This window comes from Trichoplusia ni, chromosome 1 (genome assembly GCF_003590095.1).
Source record: "Trichoplusia ni isolate ovarian cell line Hi5 chromosome 1, tn1, whole genome shotgun sequence".
NCBI lineage: Eukaryota > Metazoa > Arthropoda > Insecta > Lepidoptera > Noctuidae > Trichoplusia > Trichoplusia ni.
This window is the reverse complement of record NC_039478.1, coordinates 8478538-8503316: the sequence shown is the minus strand read 5'-3', so window position 1 is coordinate 8503316 and position 24779 is coordinate 8478538. Positions and strand designations below refer to the sequence as shown.

Here is a 24779-nt window from a genome sequence, read left to right as displayed (position 1 = left end):
TTCATGTAGTCTAGACGTTACAGGTAGTCAGAAGCTTGAAAAGTCTGACAGCCAGTCTAACCAAGGGGTATCGTGTTGCCCAGGTAACTGGGTTGAGGTGGTCAGATAGGCAGTCGCTCCTTGTAAAACACTGGTACTTAGCTAAAACCGGTTGGACTGGTAGCCGACCCCAACATAGTTGGGAAAAGGCTAGGCCAAATGCCAATGAGTATAACAGACAAAATATGTATTTTTATAAAGACCTGTCTTGCTTCATGGAAGTGTACTTATTATTTCTCTTTTGAAAAATCTTTTTGAACCACAATAACAAAGTATACACGCATCGGCTGGTTCTACAGTTGCTCGAAAACTATAATGCAAAAACTATCATTTTTGCTAACGCTCTCTGTTGTCGCTTAGTTTCACTATTATGTGTCGGATATACACAATTACCAACCATGCGCTGTTGAACTGAGAAATCCGCCACCACGCAGTGTCAATGTTTTCTGTAAGATGGCGCCTCGCTCGGCGGGTAAAACAGATTGCTGCTATCACTAGACCTTCAAATGACCTTTTGTGTGTGTCCTCTCGGCGACTTATTATTTGACAGTACTACCAACGTAGCAGTTCGGGAGTGTCTGTGTATCACCGGATAAAATTAATAAAAGGTAAGTTTTAATTTAATATTTGAATTAATTCTCTATGCTATCATGCAGAAACGAATGTTAAAAAAGTTGTACATCATGAATACTGGTCGGTATTTAAGGTTATAATTTCTATAATAATTATTTATAGAAATAATGATTATTGGTAATTGTTTCTTAAAATGGAAATTGTTAAATAACCGATTATGTGAACAAAATATACTAGCCCCATTTAGAGTAACTGAGTATAGATTTTATAAGACGTTCAAGTTTTAGCTGTTATTGCGATTTTTATTGACTTATTACGTTATAGTCGGCAGATCTACCAAAACAATGTAATTTCGATATACTGTTAAAATAAACTTAGCTTAGTCGAATATGCGATGGCTTTTTAGATTATTTTGATAGGATTTCATTTATTTTACAATTTGTATCATAATATCTATATCGGGACTAGTTTAGACAAGAATGATTTCAAGGATGGACCAGTGTAGTAGTGGATGTAGTACATGTTATGACCCATTTCCTGTATTTTCTTGATCTAACAATGAGAGATATTTTGCTTTCTTTTTATAATTTTACATTAGATAAGTTCTGTATAAATTTTTTCGTCGATGACCTTTCAAGGTCACCTTTAGGAAAACATTAATTTAAACAAAGTCAAATGGATTTTATTTCTTAAAATGCTTTTCCTAACTAGGAGCATTTCAATAAATAAACATATCTTGGAAAATTATAAGTTTTGAGTATTGTAACAATTTAGATGTTTTTTTTTTAAACCAGGAAATCGGTTTTTTTGGTAGGTAATAAGTAAATTTATAATTGCAGACAGATAATTATTAATTTATTACGAAGCCAATAATTAATGACATTTTATTTGCTGTATTTTTAAATACCAGTGGTAGTATTAGTGTTTGTCTAAATGCTTTCACACGTTTTCGAAATAATATCGATACATGACGACACAACACTATTATTGTTTGATTTTGATTATTTTGTGTCAAAAATGAAATTGTCTTCAACTGACGTATCGCCCATCGAGAAAAGTGTTCTTCGTAATTTAATTTTTAAAACAATTGAATAAACGGACAGAATCGGTCACTTTGTGATGGTGAGTTTTTGATAGAACATTATTTTATAATGTCGAGTATAATATTTTTAAGTTTAATTATTTTCTAAGTAAATTTTACAAACTAATACAAAATGGGCGCGAAAGGTAAAAAGAAGAAGGGAAAGAAGGGACCCCCGGAATCAGGATGGTGGCCAGGATTTGGAACCAAGGGTAGGCAATATAATCATCTTCGTAAAACACTTATGGGTGGCCAGAGCAGTCGTGTAAATAATTAGTAAGCAAGTGTTAGCTACTCGGACAATTTAGAAATTGCTTTTATGGTAGGATGAATGTTAAAATACATCAGTACAGTTATCTTCTAAGTTCCTACTTCCAGGTATAGCTCAAAGACATGATACTGAATGTAATTGCCTTCAATTTTAAATTCTGAATTGGAATCTACTAATATTTTGTGAATATGTTCTTAATGGTTATCTACAAGAATATGCTTATGATATAAGGTATATCCGAATGCCTGAGGCTTTCTTATAAGACATATCTTGTAAAACAAGACTAAGAAGAATCATGTTAATAATACATGTGAAAATATCACAACATTGCATCATAAAAGTAAAATTTTTCAACAAAACTAGCTTTGAAAACATAGTTTAAAAATTAAACCTTAAAAAAGTTTGTTTTCTCATAATAATGTGAAATTTCTCATTGGTTTCTCTTATACACTAGACCTATTTTGTAAATTAAAAGTTTACATGATTAATCAAATTAGTTATTAGAAATGTTCCTTGCTGGCATTTCTTTTAATGAGGTTTTAAATACAACGCAACCTAAATAATGTTTTAATTCTCATTAATTTGTGTGCAGAATACCATTAACTTGATTAGTAGGTTCTCAATATTAATATTAGGATGGTCAACAGTAATTTTTTATAGGTGGGCTTCATTTAGCGCATGTACGGACAGGCTTTCCTGGCCATGGTAATGTGCTGTAGAACCTATTTATTTAAATCTACACTTGAAGTTTCAAAAGTCATTTAATGTTCATTGAATTTATCCCACTCCTATTAGTGTGATCGCCAAAGATGCAGTTTCTTGAAAATATTCTCCGCTTATCACAAAGTTAACACAATAACTGCCAGACTAATTATGTTTATCAATCATTAGGTAGAAGCAAGAGTATTTATCTTTATGTATCAGTATGTTATTTATTTGAGATACTTTAATGATCCCTACTGTTATAAATGAGATTGATTTAATGACTGTGGACATCATGGGGGTTATAGCATTGGTTGAATGTAGAAAACTACAAATATTTAAAAAGTTGGTTGTAGTCTCAATTTTTTTTTAAACATTACCATTAACATGTACTGAAAGCCATCTGGAACTCTGAGCAAACAATATGCCGTCTGAGAATAGCATAAGATTTTTTCCAAAAAGACTATTGCATCACATTTGTGTTATTTATTAAATTACTCTTCATTGCATAACCTTTTTATTTCAGCTATTCACAAACAAATCAACTGTAAAGTTTATACAAGTATATTTAAGTGTATATTTTATGTAAATCATTCTTATTGGACTTTGTGCACCTCTCCAGTCTGAAAGACTCTGGAAGACTGATATATTTTTGAAAAGACTTAACAGATATTGACCTACATACAACTATATTGTGTCATATAATAAATGTATTACCATTTCTCCATTATTGATCAAGGTATGTTTGTCCACAGCCACAATGAGCACCTACTTCCAGTACCCGACCCCCGAGCTTCAGGAGGAGCTGAGGAAGATCGCTCAGGCGATCGTGGCTCCCGGCAAGGGTATCCTCGCCGCTGATGAGTCCACTGGTAAGGAACCACTTATAGACCTCCATTATTAAATGTAGCACTAGCTAGGAGACCTAGGGAAGGTCTATCTGGTCCGTTGTAGGCTTGACTGATGAAGGAAGATGAAATGTAGCCAAGAAACGCATAAGACCAACCAAGAGTCCTTAACTGGCTGGGCAATAACCTATTACATTCTATACTATACTTCTGATTCAGATTTAATCACTTAAAAAATTTGATAGTTATAAGACTCATCTGTCTTAGTTTTATCTGGCAATATGGCCCTACAAAATTATTTTTGTCAGAGATTTTGTCAATTTTTAAGTTTCCAAATCTTTCATCTTTCATCACCATTTCATATACCATTATTTCCTTTATACCCGTCTATGATGGTACATTAAAACTTATACATATACTTGTCACCCAGGTACCATGGGCAAGCGTCTCCAGGACATTGGTGTGGAGAACTCAGAGGAGAACCGCCGCAAGTACCGTAACTTGCTGTTCAGCTCTGACCCAGTAAGTAGATCCATTACTATCCTGCCCAAATTGATCTACCTTCAAATATTTGAGGGTCTATGAATCACATCTTGATTGTGGTTAGATTGTGGAAACTTCACTGTTTTAAGTTTTTTTCTAGGTTTTTTCCAATGTGCTAATTCGTTGATTTAATTTATTGATTGAAAATCTATTTCTAGCTCATTTTACACCATACCTACTAATTCGTGAGACAGAAAATGTAAAAAAAAATGTTCGACCAATTAAATCAATTTGGCCCATATTGGGCGCAATAATAATTAAATGATCAATGATTAATATTGAGATTTTCAATGGTGATTACCTATGATAGAGATTAACAAACATTTCGTCATACCAACATTATTGAAAATTTATCTTTGTACCTACCAAAGTTTTGCTTAGTGACAAAAATAAGTTCTAATCTATTTTGACTGTCAAAAATAAAGTAAGTCATAGCCACGCCTTCGGAATTTGATCGTACAACAATCGTCATATATTAATTAGGTGACGCAGAACGTATGTTAAAAAAGGGGGTGTGTAACATATCTCAAAATCTAGCAATCAATATTATTGATTACTTTAATCAACTAATTAAGTGTTTCGTACTTAATTATCATAATTAAAGAGATATGTCAAGTGGAAAAGTCATCAAAATACTATATTTTGTGCTCCTTGAGATGATATTTGACTTTTGAGAACGGACTTCAAGGAAATCAAGTTAATTAATGTTAATTTGATTCCGTTACGTAGATATTACGAATAGTTTTGAGGCGGGGCAGAGCCGTGCCCCCAGAACAACCGGTTTGCGATAAAAACATGTCTGTATCGATATCGCTTTTCTACTAAAGCAGGAGTTAAACGAAAAGAATCTGCGATTATCTGCATTTCAGTTTCTAAAGTCATTTTTTAAAGAAGTCATGGCTTCTGTAATATATTTTCAAACGTCAATCTATTATAGAGCGATTAAATAAGTATGTAGAAAAAGTCATAATTTCTCCTACCACTTGCATGTATCGTTCATTAGACTTGGCAAAGATTATTTACCATATCTAAATAATAAATGGTAGATACTTATTATAATTATATTCACATAGGAATGACGTACTAACATAAACACATGCCTCTGTCACGTTCAAAACTCAGCCGATTTAAATATGAATATTTTCCGTGTGAAGATAATACGTCACGAATACGATGCTTACCTACCTGATTTAACGCACGTCATCGTCCAATGATATTCCTGGTTTCTCATTGACTGAAAACATGTACTGCTTAAGTGTTTTATGACGCATCTACGGTAATTATTTGTCATTTTGTCACCTGCCGTGTAAACTCGGTACAACTCTTTGAAATTAAGGTAAATGTTAGCGTTGGTGAACGAAGCTGCGCAATAAACAAGTATGCATAAGTATTGAGTATTAAGTAGACTTTATCTTAAAGAAAATAGTCCCGTTTTAAGAGCTGAATGGCAAAAATTATGTCGTATTTTGTGAAGTTTGCTTTTTCACTGCAGAACTTCAAATGTTTCGAGTATTATATTGGACAAATAGGATACAAATCTTCTGCTATCACTTCTTTAATTCTAATTTATCATAATTACTACCAAAATTGAAGTTTTTGCTCCGATCCTGCCTAAGTCACGGGGTAAATGACACATGACATGTATTCTGTGGCCCCGGTGCTTCGCTTACACTACATGTCTACAAACACGTAGGCCCAGACATCAAACTGACTGACTCGTAGTGAAAGTTTGACGTAACATGATTTACAACTTGTGTAGTTGTATACTTCCTAGCTTTCATGAAATTTATTATTTTAGGTACTAAATGAAGTGTAATAGGTAGAGTGAATAAGTGAGCTAATAGTTTGATGCAGGAAGCGTTGATTTAGGATTTTGACAATGAAATGGAATCATGTCCTCATTTCATTTATTTGTCTTCTTAATACATTAAACCTGTCCCATTTTTGACTGTATTAGTACCATTTAAATAAAGTACAGTGGAAAAAAATGAGTAGCAGGCTCAAAGACATCCAGATGCACAAAAGCATTCGTGGATCTCACAAACGCTTGTCCTATACGAAGATCGACCCTGCGACACGTCGCGCGCACACTAGGTTCAGCGTGATCTCAACCACTGGTCAAGACATGCATCTATTGAAAGAGTACAAAGCAAAAGAGATCATATTCAGTCATAGATATGATACGTCTATATTAGACTTGAATGGAAGCAATCTACGCAATACACCGACCCCAGACTTTATTGAACAAGACGTGATGATAACTATTCTGTCACATCTAAAACTAAATCCGCACAAGGTCATTTCAATTAATAATAGAAATACATTCTTAAGTGGCATGTTGTTTGATAGTAGCATGGCGCCTGACTTTTCCCATCCCGTGCCAAATATGGTGAAACAGATAGAAATACATTGCTTTCATTGCTTGGTATGATATCCGGTCAGTCATGCGACTAATTAGCTATTATTGTAATACTTTGACGTGCAAATAGCATGCAACATTTTAATGGAATAGTATTTTTGATGCTATGGAAATTTTATCCTTAGGATCAATATCGGATCTAAAGATACAAAAGATTTCTGTGCTTAGAATCTTAGACACAAATTCCAACATACTTGACATGTGAAACCAGTTCTGGTTTTCATGAAAGTTTTATAAACAGATTTTTGGAAATAGTAGCTCGATTGCCTTACATATTTTTTCGATTTGACACTTAAGTATTACATCATTCACGTTACAGGAACACTGATATGTAATACATATTACTAATCGACTGATTAAAATTAAGTTTAAGTGGTATTTAGTTTCTTTAACTGAGCAATGAGTTATGCATAAATGAATATTTGCTTTTCGACAATTTCTTGAAACTTGTTTTACCAGAATTGCGCAGTATGAATCGACATTATATCAAGAGTAATCAAGTAATTGCAGTCATACGTTGTTTACGATCAGTGTTCCTATTGTTAACTTTCTCATATAAAATCAGTTTTAATACTACGTTGCAGTCTTTGAGATTGGGCGATCAGTTTTTCTCGACGTTAACACACTATTTGACCTTATCTACCTATGCATTTACTGTTCAGAGTAGAATTAAAGACCTATCTTCAGTTGTGTCAAACGTTTAACAAAACTATAATATTATTTAAGCCACAATAAAATACAACCGACTTTAAAAAAAACTATCGATCCAAACGTCAAAATCTGTTCATTCAGTCGAAAGTTCTGAAGTAGGTAACGTAGACAAATTTAGAACCTCCTTCTTTTTAAATTTTGTTGGAAAGTAGATGATTCTTCCGCAACTGCAATCATCTAACTTATTTCAATTTTGACTCCTTTAGACCCCCCTCTTCTTCTATTCATCTCATGTCTTCTTAAACACCTCTTACCTTCCCCAGGCTCTATCCGAGAACATCTCCGGTGTGATCCTGTTCCACGAGACCCTGTACCAGAAGGCTGACGACGGCACCCCCCTCGTCTCCCTGCTGGAGAAGCGCGGCATCATCCCCGGCATCAAGGTCGACAAGGGTGTTGTGCCGTTGTTCGGATCTGAGGATGAGTGCACCACTCAGGGTGAGTACCGTTTATTATATAATTTTATCAAATAGTATTGGTTAGCGTAGTTGCTGCGAAATTTAAAAGTTTATCCTAGGTCTTAGGTTTTTAATTCATTACTTTGTAACTAGGAAAAGTTTTAAAGTGTAATCCAAATAACTGGGTTACATCCAGAACAGAGATTTTATGAAATATATTGTAATGGTTGATTTATACGAATATTTAATTGAAAACCTAGTCTACTCCTGCTCCTAGTTTATTGTTTCCTTGCTTCATTATTTCCTAGATTTATCTAAACGTTAGACATCGATCGTGATGAGACGTAAGCGCTCTCAAAATAAGCGTAAACTTTTCAAAAAATGTCTTGAACTTGGATAGAAACTGTTTAAGTCTTATTTCAATATTTTTATTTGTTCAAAGTAAGATAATTATTATCAGCGTAGGTATCGAGCGATTGTTATGAATTTATTATCTTAGCCAGAGGATTTAAGCGAGTACCAGCACTTTACTACTCTTTGGAGGATAAATATAATAGGTATAATACGTAAATGATTATATTATGTAGCGATAAATGGTATTTTCCATTGACTCTCATGCTATCTTTCCTCACGTTCAAGTGTAAAATAGATCTCATTTGAGAAAGTCTTAAAGATTGAACCCTATTTAGAGCATGCGAGAAAAATCTTTTGAGCTTTAATGCATTGCGGGGTGGTCATCCACCTCAAAAGATTTTTCTCGCATGCTCTAAATAGGGCAAAAATACCAACAAATACCAACGTATGATAACTACAGCCATGAGGCTGTAGTTATCATACGTGTTTAAATACAAAGACGGAAAAGTAGCTTTTTACTATCGCAGTAAAATAGATCTAAAATTCTGTGTGGCTTATCATGTTTTTAATAATAACAATAATAATTCGCTCATAAGATCACATTCAAAAAATAATTCTAATTATAACGTCTATCGAAAAATAATGACCTCGCAGAAACTACGATGGCAACTTAACATCTTATCAAAAAGTTGTTGAACTTTTGGACTGGTTATCTCCTGACAGACGTGTCGATTGGGGGCTCGGCTGTTTTTTTTTATCAAATATTATCATTTAATACTCGTAAACAAGTTTTTACATAACTCAGAATGACTTGCAGAGATTTTTAATTGTATCTTGCGTTAAAGTAGGTAAAATTAATTTGGTTGTCGACCATATAAAATAAATCAATATATTTTATGTTTTAAGCTTTAAAATATCATCCTAAATACGGAACACTGCTGGGCTCAGGCTCTTCTGGTATATGCAAGGTTTGAACATGATCACCACGCTAGCTCACTGCGGTGGGCGATTTCAGAGTCCAATAGCTTTCGACAACATGTTGTCTTTCGCCGTTTTCCAATGGTGTCTTAAAATAATTCATAAAGTGGTTTTGAATTTAAATCATTATTTTGTTAGCACGGTAAATCTCTTAAATTCAACAACTTATAAAAGCATATCAATGCGTGGCTATAGCAAATTTTCTTCAGGAAGAACGTACAAAATTGGCAAAACTAATCGAAACTTCAACTTCAAGCATCAACTTGTTTTTATAAATCTGTTGATGTTTTGGAAAAAGTAGTTTAAATCTAATGAACAGAATAGAAGCATGTTTTGACAAGGTAGTACATTGGTATATGCCAGTGTTTTATCGACGCGAAAACCATATTAAACCCGTCCCGATGGTCTAATCGATACTACTGGAAAAGTAATTAGTGTTGCTTATCGCTTTATCAATCAATATGTGATGTTTCTGTGAAGTCAAGAGGGTGGGGTACCTAATGGTTTCCCGCAAAATAGATAAATAGCTACTGGATGTTATTGTTATTATGAATGTTATATTGTACAAAATCTATGTATTAGTATAGAGAAAAGCTTGTCTTAGAAGACTTACATTTTTAGAACGTAAAGTATCTGAATTTGTAAATCTTAACAAGCTCTCGCATTGGTTGAAAATTATAGTAATAATCAGTATTGAACAGTGGATAATCAGTCCCCTAGTTTTTGTTAAACGACTCCCGCAGTAAGGATCTTAAACCTCGTCGCGGGTGGTTTCACAAACATACAAATCACATGCACAGTGACACTTAGACTCAGAACAAGTATTCGTGGATCACACAAATGCTTGACCTACGGGGATCGAAACCGCGACAGGACGGTATAGTGGGATTTGCGTGGGAACCTCAACCACTCGGCTATCCGTATATCAGTTTATTTATATGAAAGTTTTATTTTCTAGACTAATAAAATATATGCTTTTTTTCCCCAGGTCTCGATGACCTTGCACAGCGTTGCGCCCAGTACAAGAAGGACGGTTGCCACTTCGCCAAGTGGCGTTGTGTGCTGAAGATCGGCCGCTTCACCCCCTCGTACCAGGCTATCATGGAGAACGCGAACGTGCTCGCTCGCTACGCCTCCATCTGCCAGAGCCAGCGCATCGTGCCCATTGTTGAGCCCGAGGTCTTGCCCGATGGTGAGTTTTAATACAACTTCTTGAAGCTTATGAGCGCCTGGTACTTTGTGGTAAAACGAAAGCTATTGATGGCACTTTCGAATTTCTAATTTGGTCGTATTTTTTATTTGTTGTTGGTCCTTTTTGTGATTTTCTTATCGCTATATTTCATTGCGAACTGAGAACTGCTAAATAAGCTCTCTGTTTTCTGTCAAAACCTTAATGTTGCTATGTTTTTAAAGACCGAGCTTAAAAGTACTACATTACTCGTCACGTGAAACAGTAATTGTGCCTAAATTGTTTTTTGTTAACTGCATACTACAAGCTCAACAAATTACTAAAATCAATATTTCTTATTGATCTAATAATGCATGTTTTCAGGTGAGCACGACCTTGACCGCGCCCAGAAGGTCACCGAGGTCGTCCTGGCCGCCGTCTACAAGGCGCTCAGCGACCACCACGTGTACCTTGAGGGTACCCTACTCAAGCCCAACATGGTAAGCCCTTGTTTATCTAATACTTAGGTATAAGTTAGTACAGTCAGCAAAAGAAGTTGGTTATCAAAATGCCCTTTACAAAGGACCAGTGATTTCAGAAACACGTAGGAATTGTTGTGTTTTAAGTCTATTTTGTTAAGTAATAGCACAACAGATACACATTGAGTTTAATTGTGTTCAGTTGTTTAAAATCGTGGGTAAATGGTCTTTTCATGCTGCCTATACAGATATAGTGACGTCAGACTAAACCGAAAGAAACTTAAGCTGCATAAATTGCGGAAATTGAGTACTAGTAAGGCATACATTGAATATGGTATGCTTGTTTCCTAGGTGACTCCCGGCCAGGCCTGCAAGAAGACTTACACTCCCATGGACATCGGCCGCGCCACCGTCACCGCTCTGCTCAGGACTGTGCCCGCTGCCGTTCCCGGTAAGGAAAACTAAAGCATTTATTGTATTTCTTTATGTTTAGGATATTGTATCCTAACGGCATTTTTTATGAAGATGTGAGCCCATGGGCTCTGTGGGCTGTATCCAGCAATGAGTTCTAGTGAATTAAAAAAAAATGGGTCCATGAAAAATAGACGTTCAATTCTTAAACAAACCCAAAACGTACACAATATTTCATGAATCGGTCGAACCGTTTCGGAGTAGTTTCAATTCATTCTCATTCATTCAATTATGTATGAGATCCACGAGTTTTTTTTTAAGATAATTGTTACAGATAGCTCATCAGACAGATCGAAGACCAGAAGTCCATGAGATAAATACAAAACAATTTACCACTGTCGACTTAAAAAACTCAAACACTTTCATTTTGTCATGACGCAGGCATAACATTCCTCTCCGGCGGCCAGTCTGAGGAAGAAGCCTCGGTGAACCTGAACGCCATCAACACCGTGGACATGAAGCGGCCGTGGGCGCTCACGTTCAGCTACGGGCGCGCGCTGCAGGCCTCCGTGCTGCGCGCCTGGGCCGGCAAGCCCGAGAACGTGCTGGCCGGACAGCAGGAGCTCATCAAGCGCGCCAAGGTGATTATGAGTACCAGGAGCGTATGAGATGAAGGATGTTGTGGAACTGCTAGATTAGTAGTAAATGGTATAAGCACTCTGTAGTTTATCTGTGGACAACAGAGAAACAAAGTGCTCGGTTTTTGCCAGTAGTAGTCGGCATTTGTCAGGGCGAAGGAAAAGTGTCCTCAAGTGTACAGTGCTAGATAATATTGTACCAGGATGTTATGATATGAAGGATATTCTGAAAACCGAATGAATGATCATACTGTTTATTTTATTATATCTGTATTCTAGTAAGCTGAGGTGAAGTCGTGTACTAGGGTTCTAGGTGATGAAGGAGGTTTTATAACTTTTTTACCATGATCGTGACGTATGAAGGGTGATTCCTGGGTGTGTTTAATGTCAGATTGAAAACTTTACAGTAGCTAAAGATTAGTACTGAATGAGATGAAGGATGTTAGGTTATAGTAAAATTCTATTTCTCTTTATCCTGTCTGATAAGTACTACAGGTAAGTTGATGTCTAGAAAAAACTTGCTGTTATCTGGAGCTGATACGGGAATGACTTATATTAATAAAATACTAGTAGTGGACTGTATTTGTAGACTAAATACTTCATAATAATTAACTTTGCATGTACATTTGTGTTGTCCTTTATGTGTACTAATTGTTTAGTATGTAGTTTAATATTCGCATGTAGCTAGTGCTTACTGTAGCTGTAACAGTAAAAATATTTTAAAAGATTTTGTACTAAACACTGGCTAAATACGATTATTATCAAAATTGTTTGAACCAAAAAACTAATCTATAATTTTTTTCCACTACCAACATTCATCAATGCACCAACGACGCTGCACTCCTGCGCATCTTTAAACACCAATCACGTGCTGATTCTAAATTCGAAAATCTATAACTGGACTAATGCGATTTCTTTGCCAACTGTGACGTAACAGGCCAACGGTCTCGCCGTCCAGGGCAAATACGTCGCGGGTTCGATCCCATCCTTGGCCGCGAGCAAATCTAACTTCGTCAAGTCGCATGCTTACTAGATTATCCTAAGTTAATCGTCACTTATCATCGAATTTATCTTGAGATGAATAACTGAAATTTCGTTAAGTTTTCAATACACACGTAATTTTTATTCGAAGATAAGTGGTGATGTGTATTGGTTTTTGAAATAGGCAGTAATAATGTTACATACCTGCTTATTTCGAAATCGATGGAACACTTATATGAAATAAACATTTTATCCAATGAAAGACTTGGACTGTCTCTCAAACCTTAGTCAATTTGACTGAAGTTCTATGCATTTAATATCTTTTACATAATAATTATGTCGTCCACGTTGCTAATTTTATTTAAATGAATGAATTATGAATCCAATTATATTTGAAATTTTAATTTTCGTTTTGTTGACATTCCATATTTTAAATAAATTTTATTTTCAAAATTTATACCTTTTAGATCACAATTTTGAACTTGTTTATTTTATATTTTAAGTCTTATTTTATTATGTTGTTGTTTTATCTAATTTTATATTAACAGACAGTAAAACCTCATTACAGAACACCTAACTTGACTGAGAATTAAATAGAATTATGTATGAATGTACCAAGAAAATGTTACTACAGCAAAAAATTACCTTATTTTTGGATATTGCGTTCAAACCAACAAATAACTTGGTTATGCGAAAATAATAGTTATGTAGCAAAGTTTAAAGTATATTTTTGATTGGTATATTCATATATATAACAACACTGGTATCTAATCATAGTTTGCATGTACTTATATTAATAGAATGCTTGACTATAGTGTGTAGTACCAACACTAACGCTTTTTGTGCTAAACATTGTTGAAATAAAATATTTTTATTGTTTGTTCGTGTTTATTTTACCTTCTTTTGGTTGATTTATAATTATTTATCTAATAACGTTTAACTTGCACTTTTTAATCGTCTGTCTAGTTTCGGACACAGACTTCTTTATCATGACACGAAACTAGTGGGATTATCCCTATAAATATTTATAGTGAACCGTTATTAAATTAATAATTGTTTTTACTTGTTTTGTAGCTGTGATGTTGAGTATTTAGTAGCCTTTGTTTCGTAGTTAGATCGTATAGATATAGGCTATTTGTAGAAGTAGAATAGTGATTTCAGCCCTGCGTTGATATAATTGTACTAATATACCCCTCTATAGATTGCTTACAGACATTCCGACGTGTCTTTAAGTCCCTTTTAGTCAAGAAACATGTAATAATAGAAAACTCGGCTTTCCTTTTTTGTCTACTGCTTGTCCGTATTATTAGTTTTTCTAAAGGTTTATTACCATTCGGGTGGCAAAGGCAATGCGTATTTCGAAACATTAATAACTGGCCTTCCTTGGTTTGAAATATATAACAAATACTCTCTTGCCCCCCCCCCCCCCCAACCTTCTTCATTAAGATTAATTGACTACTATTTGAAAAATGGAATTGGTCTGTATAGATTATCTGGATTATCTAGGTCTGTTTTTCTATTTTAATTATTCTTTTAAAGTCAAATCACCCTCTGCGTCGTTTTGAAAACAGAATATTATTTTATTCCTGAAAATAAAAATGAATCAAATTAATAATTATACGGAATACTGAAAAAAAGTTAGTCGAAGCTATTAAATTATACGAACAAAGGTAATCATTTCTTTCTTCTGCTTACTATTCATTCGATTCGAAAGTCAATAAAATTATAAAGAACAAGACAGTTTGTTTTCAGTGTAAATAAGCCTTGACCTTTTGTTATTTAAGTTTTCTTAAAATAGATGCCAAGACTCGTTCAATGCTTATCTTGGTCATGATAACGAAAACGCAGATAAATAAGCGTTTTTGGTGTTACCATAAATTAAGTAAAAAAACTTGTGTATTAATTTTAAAAAGTAGAAACTTACATGTTTTTTTTTAAAGATATTTCTTTTGAAACATATACCTTTTTAGCATATCCCTTTACAATCTACTTCTTAACCATATTTTAAACACATGTAACTACATGATTTTTTTTCTGTCAACATTTAACTCTCAAAGTGATTGCTTTTATTTTTATCTAGCCGTTACTATCCCACTGCAGGGCAAAGGCCTCCCTTTTTCCATCTGTCCGGTCTATTGATTGTAAAACACAAAATTTATTACTACAATAAAATAAGATTTTTTTTATGTCGATTACTTAACTTCATTAGTTGGAAGCATGAATGGCATCATCCTAAATACTTACTATAAATACTATTGCAGGGAATGAAATATCAGATGTGTGTTTTACTCTCTAAAATGTACTTCAATGTTAACCAAACATTTATTTCTTTTTCCAGGCTAACGGCCAGGCGTCGCAGGGCAAATACGTGGCGGGATCAGTAACAGGTGCGGGCGCCGATGCCGGCCTTTTCGTAGCCAACCACGCGTACTAAACACGCAACACTACATTCACACTACGTCGCTAGTTGGCACATCACTACTACATAAAAACGTGACCATAAACTATATCACTAAGCGCCACAGATTCACTAAATTATTTTCACGCTCAAAATTAAAAAAAAGAACATTTTCTGTTCAGTTATTGAAACGAGAATGTCGCTCTCGACCGTGAATGTAATGTGTTTGAGAATGAGTTCCATATTTAAATATTGGCGCTAATGTAGTTTAGAGGTTATAAGAACAATATTTATTTTTAAGACACAAATACATTACTCAAATCTTGTATGATGCTAAGTCATACATATATTTTAATGAACTAGTATTGTGTCTCATTGTTATTGGCGAAACATTTAGAAAATGTATTTAATAGTCGCATTATAAGTAGAGGTTGATGAATTAATGTTGTTATTGTGCTTTAAGAAAAATTTTAGATTTTGATATTAATTTATTTACAAAAATACTGTATGTATGTAAACTTTGTTTAAAATCAGACCATCTTGTAAGTTTATTTTGTATCTATGATTTTGAATATCACTTTTAGTTTGTACTATTTTGATATTTTTAAGAGTAAAAAATTATATTAATCTTTGATCAGGTAGTTTTGTTTCATTTCGTTAGATGTAAGTAACCCTCAAGCGATATTAGTACATGGGTAAACCTATTAAGACCGTAGTGCGCCGTACATACGTAAAAATACTTCACACCAAGTAAATGTCGATCAATTTTGGACCCTAGATTTTGAATAGAAACTTATACTATCTTGTAAAACTAAACGATAAAAATACCGTGTTTATTTAATTTAATTAAACTCTACCTTTATTTTTCTCCGGTAAAAAAATTAAATTGACAAAAGTGTGACTATCAGACCATAGCTATACTCCTTATCTCGGTATTGGTCTATTTCCCAAACAAAATAAAGACCCAGTTACATTACTCTAGTTTATGACTCGCAGTTCTAAAAAAAATCAAAATAATCATCTAAAAAGACCTAACCAGTACAATTGAAGAGGTATATAAGCATAAGAAGACTTAAAAATATATGTATGCATAAAAAATCGACATGTTTAAATACTAGAAGCATTTCTCTAAAACATAATTATATCATCCAATATTCATTAAACTTGAGTCAGCTGTCAAAGCGCTATCTGTACCTAGACTTGGAGGGTGGAAAGTTTTCTCAAGTAATTTGCATGCAGACACGCCGGCAATGCTTAATGAACCGGTTAATTGAACACTTGCACACAGACAGATAGGATTATGGTTCAATAGCGAATAAAGCTGGGGTTTTTTTAATTATTTATTATCACACTAGTCACACTTATTATGTAATAGGGATTTGGTGTTTCGTTTTGTCGATCTGTTATCCCTTAGTAACTGGCCACAGAAATAGGCACGCGAAAGGGCAGGCCTATGTCCAGCAGTGGGAGGACAAATGCTGATGATGGTGATGGGCTGGCCACAGTACTCACAACGTGTCAAAGAATATAATAAAAAAGCAAGTTTTTATTTCAAGTAGGCCTTTCACGCACTTTTCCAATGTTACTCCAGTTGCGCGGTTGCAAATTTCATCCTTGTGTTTTAATATATTTTAATACAAAATGAGCGTTTTAATATCCTTTTGCGATAAATGAATGAATACCCGATTTGAATGTCGCTATTTAGGCGTTAGGGGCTGTCAAGCAAAGATGAACCTACTTATTTGTAATTACAATTTTTAAATAATATTTTATTATGTCCTAGCAAGCGCAGGCTGTTAGTTGTCTAATGACTTCTAACTAAATTAAGGTGACGGTCTATTCCCAACTGGGCTGTTTCGAGAAAGAGTTTCGTAATTGTTATAAAACCTCTTATCTGCCCCATAACGAATGCCTTATGTATAGTTAGGTTTTTGAGAAGATTGCATTTACAACTAAAGTGTACTTGTATAATTAGCCTATTGCATGTCTAGTGCACTTAAATTGAAGACAAAACTTAATCTTCACTATAGGTAAGTAAGTAAAGTGATATTGAAGGTATAATAAATTAAAAATCAAGAACAAAGATAATTAGTCTAAAGTGAATAAGTACTAGGCTGACAGGAGTAGTAAAGAGGTATCTCAAGCAAATTCCCTTGTCAAATCAAAGGCTAAACGGCACAACAATTAAAGCCGTTGACTTGCTTGCGTTCGACCTCTTTTCAACCTGTCAGGGGTTGAGTTTGTACACTTTGTACCTATCGCAAGTCAATAGCCCCATTTACATACGCTCTAATTTCGCATTTGTTGAAAATTAAAGAAAAATGTCTCGCAAACCTGTAGATTTCTTTATTTGAAGTAAACAAATATTTCTAAGAGTAAAATTAAACTGAAATTCGCTGGGTTACATCGCCGCTGAACTTCATTTGTTATTTAATAGGACGAGAGAAAGAGAATAGGATGGTTTCGACACGTTATAAGGCATAAAGATCTTAGGTCAGTGAATTTTTAAGTAGGAGGAGTTACATTGCCTATATAAGCAAATAAAAGGTTTTAAGTAATCTTGCAAAAGGGAAAACCTTACGAGTGTTATTTGTATCTTATAAAAAGGCCGGTTTTGTAACAAAAAAAGACGAATTAGTACAAAAAATAATCAGGGCATGTTCTTAAATAAGAATACCTACGTACTTACCTTAAAAGTAAATTTAAACCTCTCTCATCTCTTAACTCTTTATATCCGTCTAAGCAGGTCTCCCTTTCGCATGTAGGCGGCTGACCAGTTACGACCGCATTTGCCCGGATTTTCTCGGACAATAGAAGTAAGCCGGATAGATTTACAACCGGGTAGAATTAGGACCATTGTCGACTGCACAGATTTATCGTACTGTTTGACTCGACTTTAAAATAAAATAGTGACCAAGGCTATTAGTAAAAGGACTCTGCGAATATTTGTGCGATTCTGCTGAAGGTTGCTTATATTGGATTTTGCTTACTTGTATTCCATTAATAATCTGATGACTTCAATTCACGACGATTGGATATATTGGACTTCTGCCGACTCTTCTGCTGTCTGTCCAAGAATCAAGGGATAACACGCGCTTAATCTTCGCGACTTTGGCTGATTGCTTACTTGTCCTGCCGTGGAAATTTTTCGACTGCGTGGATAGTCTAGTGGATGAGTGGTGCACGTGGCGTCGCGGGTTCTTTCCAAGCGTAGGGAAAGCGTTCGTGCAGACCACAAATGTTGGTCCTGAGTCTGTCAGGCATTGTGCATGTGATTTGAACATTTTGTGAAACCATCCACGACTTGACCAATGAATTGCCACGTAATACATCACCCGTGGTTGACATTGCACGGCGCGGCGGTTCAGGTTAGGTTGGTAAGAGTCTGACACCACCAACTTCCTCGGAAGCATATAACAATTGGCGATGACCAAATTTCCAATTTGTATGAACGTAATGCTATCAAACGAAAATCTTTCACCTTACCTCATAGTAATTATTGTAAGTATATTCTTACTATCATTTTATTTAGCCAAGACATACCTATACCTATTTCATATCGCAGTCCGAGTCCATTTTGACCTCAATCGCTTCACTCCCATTACATAAACGTTTCTCTACCCTCATTCTCATCGATTGCTAATAAACTAACAGCAATCATGGAAATGCTTTGTATTGAGGTCTGCATATGCGCAATATGTGTTAATTGTTCAGACCGATGGCCTTAATTGCCGAGCCCACCCCTGGTTGTAATTAGCGTGGATTTGATGTCCGGGATATAGGCTTATGAAACTCATACGGATTGACGAGATAAGTTGAACTCAGTCACGCTGTTGTTAATATTGTGATGCAATCGAATTGTAAATCTTTTGTAACTAATGATGGCAGTGTGATAAAGATTGTAGGAGAATTGACCATTGAAACAGTCGAGCCAGTGCTTTGGTTACTGCGTAATTTTATAAAAAAAACGGTCAAGAGCGAGTTCGACTTGTTACCAATGGAGTTCCGTACAAGTAGGTAGGCTTAAGAAAAATGTATTTCACAACTTGGTGACTATTTTAATTGGTTGTTATAGCAGCAGACAAACATTATCTGAGAAAACTTAGAACTTTCTAATTATTGGGGTGGGCTAGATAGTCTGTTGATAGACGGATGGACAGACAGCGGAGCCTCAGTAATAGCCATAATAGGATTCACATTATTATATCCATAAGAAATCATTTAAAAGGGTCTCTTTTAGATGAATTTAACATCAATCGTAATCGAAAGTGGCCTAATAGGTTACAAGATAGGTTTCCAACTAGAAATCCAGATTATTACCTAAATGACGTGTTCAATTTGTTCCCATTGTGAGACAGTATTACAGTATTAAATCCGATGGTTTTCTCTAACCTTGATAGTCTACTAGACGACAGAGGTTAATGGCCGGGCAGGAGTTCACAAGTTTGTGTGTAAGTGTGTAAATGTTGATGACATCTGTGTACTTGTAGCCCATTGATCCGTGGTAAGGATGTGACGAGTGATATGTCGATGTATCGTCGATGATGACGACATCGACGATGTCGATAAGTTTATGAGTAGGAGTAAATATCAGCTGGCCGTTATGAAGTTGTGTAATCCCGCCGCGTCTGCTCATGATTAAGGACTCCGGTTGGGTCCGAAACTAGTCGGGCTACCCCGATAAATACGCGTGAGTAAACCGTTACATCATTTAATAAGTTGTGTAATATTAGGAAACTTAAAATATTGTGTTGCTAGTCGGTTTTATGTGTAATAATGTAAGTTTATTAATATTGGCCTATGAATGTCCTACTGCTTGGCACAGGCCTCTTAAGGAATTCGATACATGTATATTCTACCCACTTTTTTCAAGTCTCTCAACAAACAAAGCTTACTCTGAAGATCGTATACTTTGTTTTTACACATAATAAATGATTCCGATTCTGACCTTCGTACGGGAGGTTATTTTCCCAATCAAACAATCTACAATACAAATAACTTCTTAACGTTGAATATAAACTAATGTAACAAACCTTTGGGAATAGAAAAAGAAAATCGTATTCTGTGAATACAATACGTCTGAATAAATACGTAGGTACTTAAAACATGTTTATCGATATCTATAAAAAAACTATGAAAACAGCTCATCCTTACTTAATACGGAGTAATAAATCAAGCAATTTTTTAATCGACTTAAATGCTTGTGATGCAGGTCTACTTTAAATTAAATTCCTTTTGTTTTATTAATGTAAAAAGTATTTATTAGCTAGACTTCTTGATAGATGGTGTACCTACCCATAGTGTATTTAATTGTGTGTAGTTTGACATACCCGTACTTATAAATTGACCGACAAAGTGGGATTAAACGTAAATAAAATATTAAAAAAGGGACAGATTTTAATTTATTTAGGTAATCAGCTTCATTACCTAACTAATACTGTCCGAGAGGAGAGAGTCACGAAAAGGCTAAATAAAATAAATTTGAAAAAAAGATAGTCACCCATCAAATTTAAGATCTTCCAATTTTTATTTTAGTCGGTTAGAGAACGACAGTCCATGGAGCCGATAGAGGTTACGTTTTTCCACTTTATGTACGGAATCCTAAACTTCCTTGACTATGCAGGAATCAAGGTGCTCAGTACCTACATAAAGTAATTCTAATATAATACATCAGCAGTTTTTGAAGCAGAAAACTTTAAATGCTATAAGTCCCTAAAATGCTGTTAAAACTGATGGAAATATCATATTTTTGACGTGTTTATTTAATGGTAATAAATGTATTTTTTGTTTCAGGTTGATCTTATGTACCAGTGTAATGAAAATTGTACCAAATGTGATATAGAGATCTTTGAAATCTATGTTTTTATTAAGAACAGTCTATTTATACTTATTATCGTCTGTAAGAAAATATATACTCGACATTATGATAAACTTGGCTCTTTGATTTCTTTGTCATTCAAAATAGATTTGGATATTTTTCATTTTTCAGTCAAGAATCAACTAGTTTCAGTCTTCTTTTTAAATGTTTGAAAGCATTTTTATTAAAAGTTGATTGCCCTATGATTAGATATCTAGCATTTGTCTAAGGCAGTCAAAATTTTATTAGTACCGTGTACCTAGTGAAAATAATTCAAATACCTAACACAAAACATCAGACTTCAATCAATTGGAAATCCTACTGAATCCTAGAAAAACGATCAGATTTTATTTAAGGAGAACCATTCGGTTACCGAACCAATTTATCTCCAGTCAATTTACACAAAGAACCTACCAGGATATAATAAAATGAAAGCAGTAAACTTGTGGTCTAAAGGATAATAAGAACACGGCTTCAGCCATAAACCTGCGGGCTCTCTGGCTTAGCTATTTTATCACCGAGGTGTTTCTAGCTCATGTTTTATAGAAGAAAAGCTCTTCACTTCAAGTTTATTGATTTAACTAATGTAATACGAATCAATCGGGTTTACTCGGATCAGGGTTTATTTTGGTAACTTTTATAACAAGGATTTATAGCGAAATATACTTTCTATTCGACCTCAATCCATAAAGAAATCTATGAACGGCCCAATAACTTGAACAAGTAAATTACTTTCTAGCACCTACTGGTATTAATCAAGCGCCTATAATTTATGTAATAGCAATAACACTAACCGCGTAATAATAAAATAAAATCCCCAGGCGCTACAACGGATATTATGTTCTGATTAAGTCACTCTGACCTCATAAATGTTTAGGAAGTGTGTTGGTCATTAACACTATTTGTGGCGATCCCCTAATTTTGCTGTTACCCTAATACAGTGACCCGAATTAGTGTAATCTGTTTTGTGGTTTCGACTGATTGCGTGGCGAACATAACACTTATCATACGATTTGATTGCTAAATTGTCCGCGTATTGGTGTTATAACGTTGAAAGGGTAATTTGTTTTAGAATAATCTGGCAATGTCTAACTCTGATTAGCAATTTTATTTTGAAAATAATAATAGACGCGGTGGTTGCGACGATTTGGGCAAAATTCACGTTGGCCTCTACTAAGCTACGTCTATCGCTGGCACTATCATTTTCTGTTAGGCGGATAGTAAACAGCAATAATTCGTTGTATTTTCACAGACAGTTTAAAAATTTTCTTTTTGTCTGATACTAAGAAATGGTTTTAGATAACTAGAATTTACATACACAAACTTTGCAAGTAAAATAAAGGGATGTTTTAACATTAAAAGTATAAGGGCCTGGTTCACCACCGCCTAATAAGTTCCCGTTAAATTATTAGACAGAATTTCTCATACAAAGTATGTTACATTTTTCAATTTATTTGCCAGATAGCGGCTCATCAGAGATTGTGAAAAAGACGCTTAGTAATTGCTGTTAACCGAAGAGAATTCTTGTACCAATAACTCATTGGTGAGAGAATACCAATTTACCTTTCTAGTAGACATAACGAATAAATACTTTTCCAGAAACAATCTAAAAAAAATACATATTATTAAACCTACACGGGGGTTGTATTGTGAAACACCAGACTGAGCTATGAGGACGTTAACAGAGCGCAATACTCTTTGAGCCACTGCTATCCTAGTACTTGTAATTCGTAGCCACGTGTTACGTGAATGCCTTCGGTAATGCAACAAGTACTTAGCAGAGCCATGAATCGGCTTAACATATTATTATCCAAAAAATTACGCGAACACGATTATGTAATACTAAACTAATAAATATTTTAAGGTTCTTCTTAACTTCTTACAATTTTAGTAAAAGCTAAAAAACAAAATTTAATTTTCAAAGTTGACTTGTATGTAAAAATTATACCCCTTATTCGTTTTTAATGAAGGTGATCATTAATGTTTTGTAAGCTTTTTACGGAAAATAGAATTTATATTTTTGTTTTTCAGTACTTTGAAGTCACTGAACGATTGTAGAGTTCGTTGTCCTTTGTATCCTTTAATTTTGTCGCTGAAAATAACAAAAACATGAAACATTATTAAATAGTGCTTCCTTTTATACCGGAAAATTGGTACTATAGGAAGCTTTTATAAACGTCGCGTCGAATAAAAATGTTTTCCTAAAACATGAACGAGTGAAGGTTCTAATTTTATATACTTTGTAAATTTAATTATTTCCCAAAAATTGACCCTAAAAGGTTTCACATGAGCATTTTGTGAAACAGCCAAGCGTGAAAGGGATGCGAGTCGTTCACACACACTCACTGCACCCCATGCGTGTCCTGCTAGATACATGGATAGATAGGTAGGTATCGGTGTATTGATCGGTTCGATACACCTCTTCCTGTTCCTGGCACCCTAGTACATTTCCGAACGGCGTCCGTTATCGGCGATTGGCGATACTTCCAATACGTTCGATCTCGGGGGGTTTTACCCCCAAGGAATCGAATAGATGCTTCAAAATAAAAACTTTCAAGATAAATTAGTTATTTAAATATTGATTTTCATTATAACTAAAACCTTCCTGTAAAATAAGGACTGGGCATTTGAGAAATAGGTCAAAATCCGAAAATAAGTCATTTATTTTCTTAATTAATTTTACTTTAGCGAAGTCAATAAACCGCCAGGCAGGCAAAATAACCTAATCAGCTGAACCCAAGTTTAAAATCGTTCAACGATTCGGTTCGCTTACTAACAACACCATGTGCGCTCTCCACGACACCTATACAAGTGAACCGTGAGAACGCTCCTATGATCGACGTGGGAAAGACATATCCTTTCATGTCATGTTTGCCTAGTAGCTCCGAAGAAGTTTCTTCCCGAATTTCTCACGCTCACATCCCCCGTTTTTAACAAAACCAAAATAACAACAATCTTACATTTTAAATTCTAACGCCTTGGAAATAGAGTAACAATTGCGTTTTAAAATACGGGACTTAAGTCGTTATAGACGAACAGGAAATCATCTGGACTTTTCTTATAATTTTTACCTGTATCCTGTCCCTCCAGCGAGCTAGGACTACAGCTTTACTGCATTTGAAATAGAGCTGCAATTTGAATCATTTTAAGCAAACACAGAAGGGAGATAGAAATAGGGGTCCCGTTTCCGTCTCTGTCTATGAATTAGTTCAATGACCGGCGCGACAAGCGCATCCGTTGTTGAGAAGGATAGGTCGGCAATGGAATGCGGCTACCTGCTTCATGTTTATAGTCCCCTGGTACTTTCGGAGGTTTGGAACTCTGGTGCGGACTCGGGTAATGCTGTCGAGAGAAACATCCACTATCTCTTTCATCCACTTAATTTTAATCCTCCTTCCTCGTAAGTTATTTCTATCGTAACCAGATTTGCTGCGAAGGCGGTCGTAATCCAGTGAACAGTCAACCTTTTAACTTTATATTGAAGCATTTATAGTTAATTTTTGAAGGCGCCGTTTGAACAAATATTTCAAAGAATATCCTAAAAACATGTTAAGGGTGTTGAATATAGGTGTGCTAAGAGCGACAAAACATTTTCTTTGCCAGCCCTTATGAATATCACTTACAGAAATGATATTTATTTTACTGTCATGTTTTTCTAAAGAATATTCAAAATAGCAACACCCTTATCAACAGTCTCATCAATCTGAAGAAAGCGATAAAGCGATCTCTCCAGGGGCGGTGCCGCAAGCCAGATGCATGTACCAGGAGCTTATTAAGATAGAAGATGTTCACAATTCCATAAAATCAAGGAAAGGTAGGTAAGGTAGGTAAGATAGGTTCTGCTCGAAGATAACATTTTGCTAATTTTATTTTATTTAATCGTGTAGTTGCAAGAGATTAATTCCCGATGTACCTAATATCATTATTAAA

The 24779-nt window shown here is 34.9% G+C and overlaps 1 protein-coding gene across 4 annotated transcripts; it reads left to right on the top strand.

Annotated features, from left to right (window-relative positions):
• The first annotated feature begins 542 nt into the window (after positions 1-542).
• On the top strand, positions 543-15633 carry LOC113493218 (fructose-bisphosphate aldolase). Of its 4 annotated transcripts, XM_026871112.1 has the most exons (10): positions 1742-1905; positions 3422-3538; positions 3945-4036; positions 7451-7625; positions 9906-10109; positions 10470-10585; positions 10916-11015; positions 11417-11616; positions 12551-12625; positions 14933-15633. In XM_026871112.1, the coding sequence occupies exons 1-10, from the start codon at positions 1827-1829 to the stop codon at positions 15026-15028; spliced, it is 1254 nt and encodes a 417-aa protein (XP_026726913.1). In that variant the 5' UTR covers positions 1742-1826; the 3' UTR covers positions 15029-15633. The 4 variants fall into 4 exon arrangements, with proteins under 4 accessions (XP_026726906.1, XP_026726913.1, XP_026726898.1 ...); XM_026871105.1 differs by lacking the exons at positions 1742-1905; positions 12551-12625 and adding an exon at positions 543-647; XM_026871097.1 differs by lacking the exon at positions 14933-15633 and having other exon boundaries at positions 1744-1905; positions 12551-13310.
• Positions 15634-24779: the final 9146 nt, after the last annotated feature.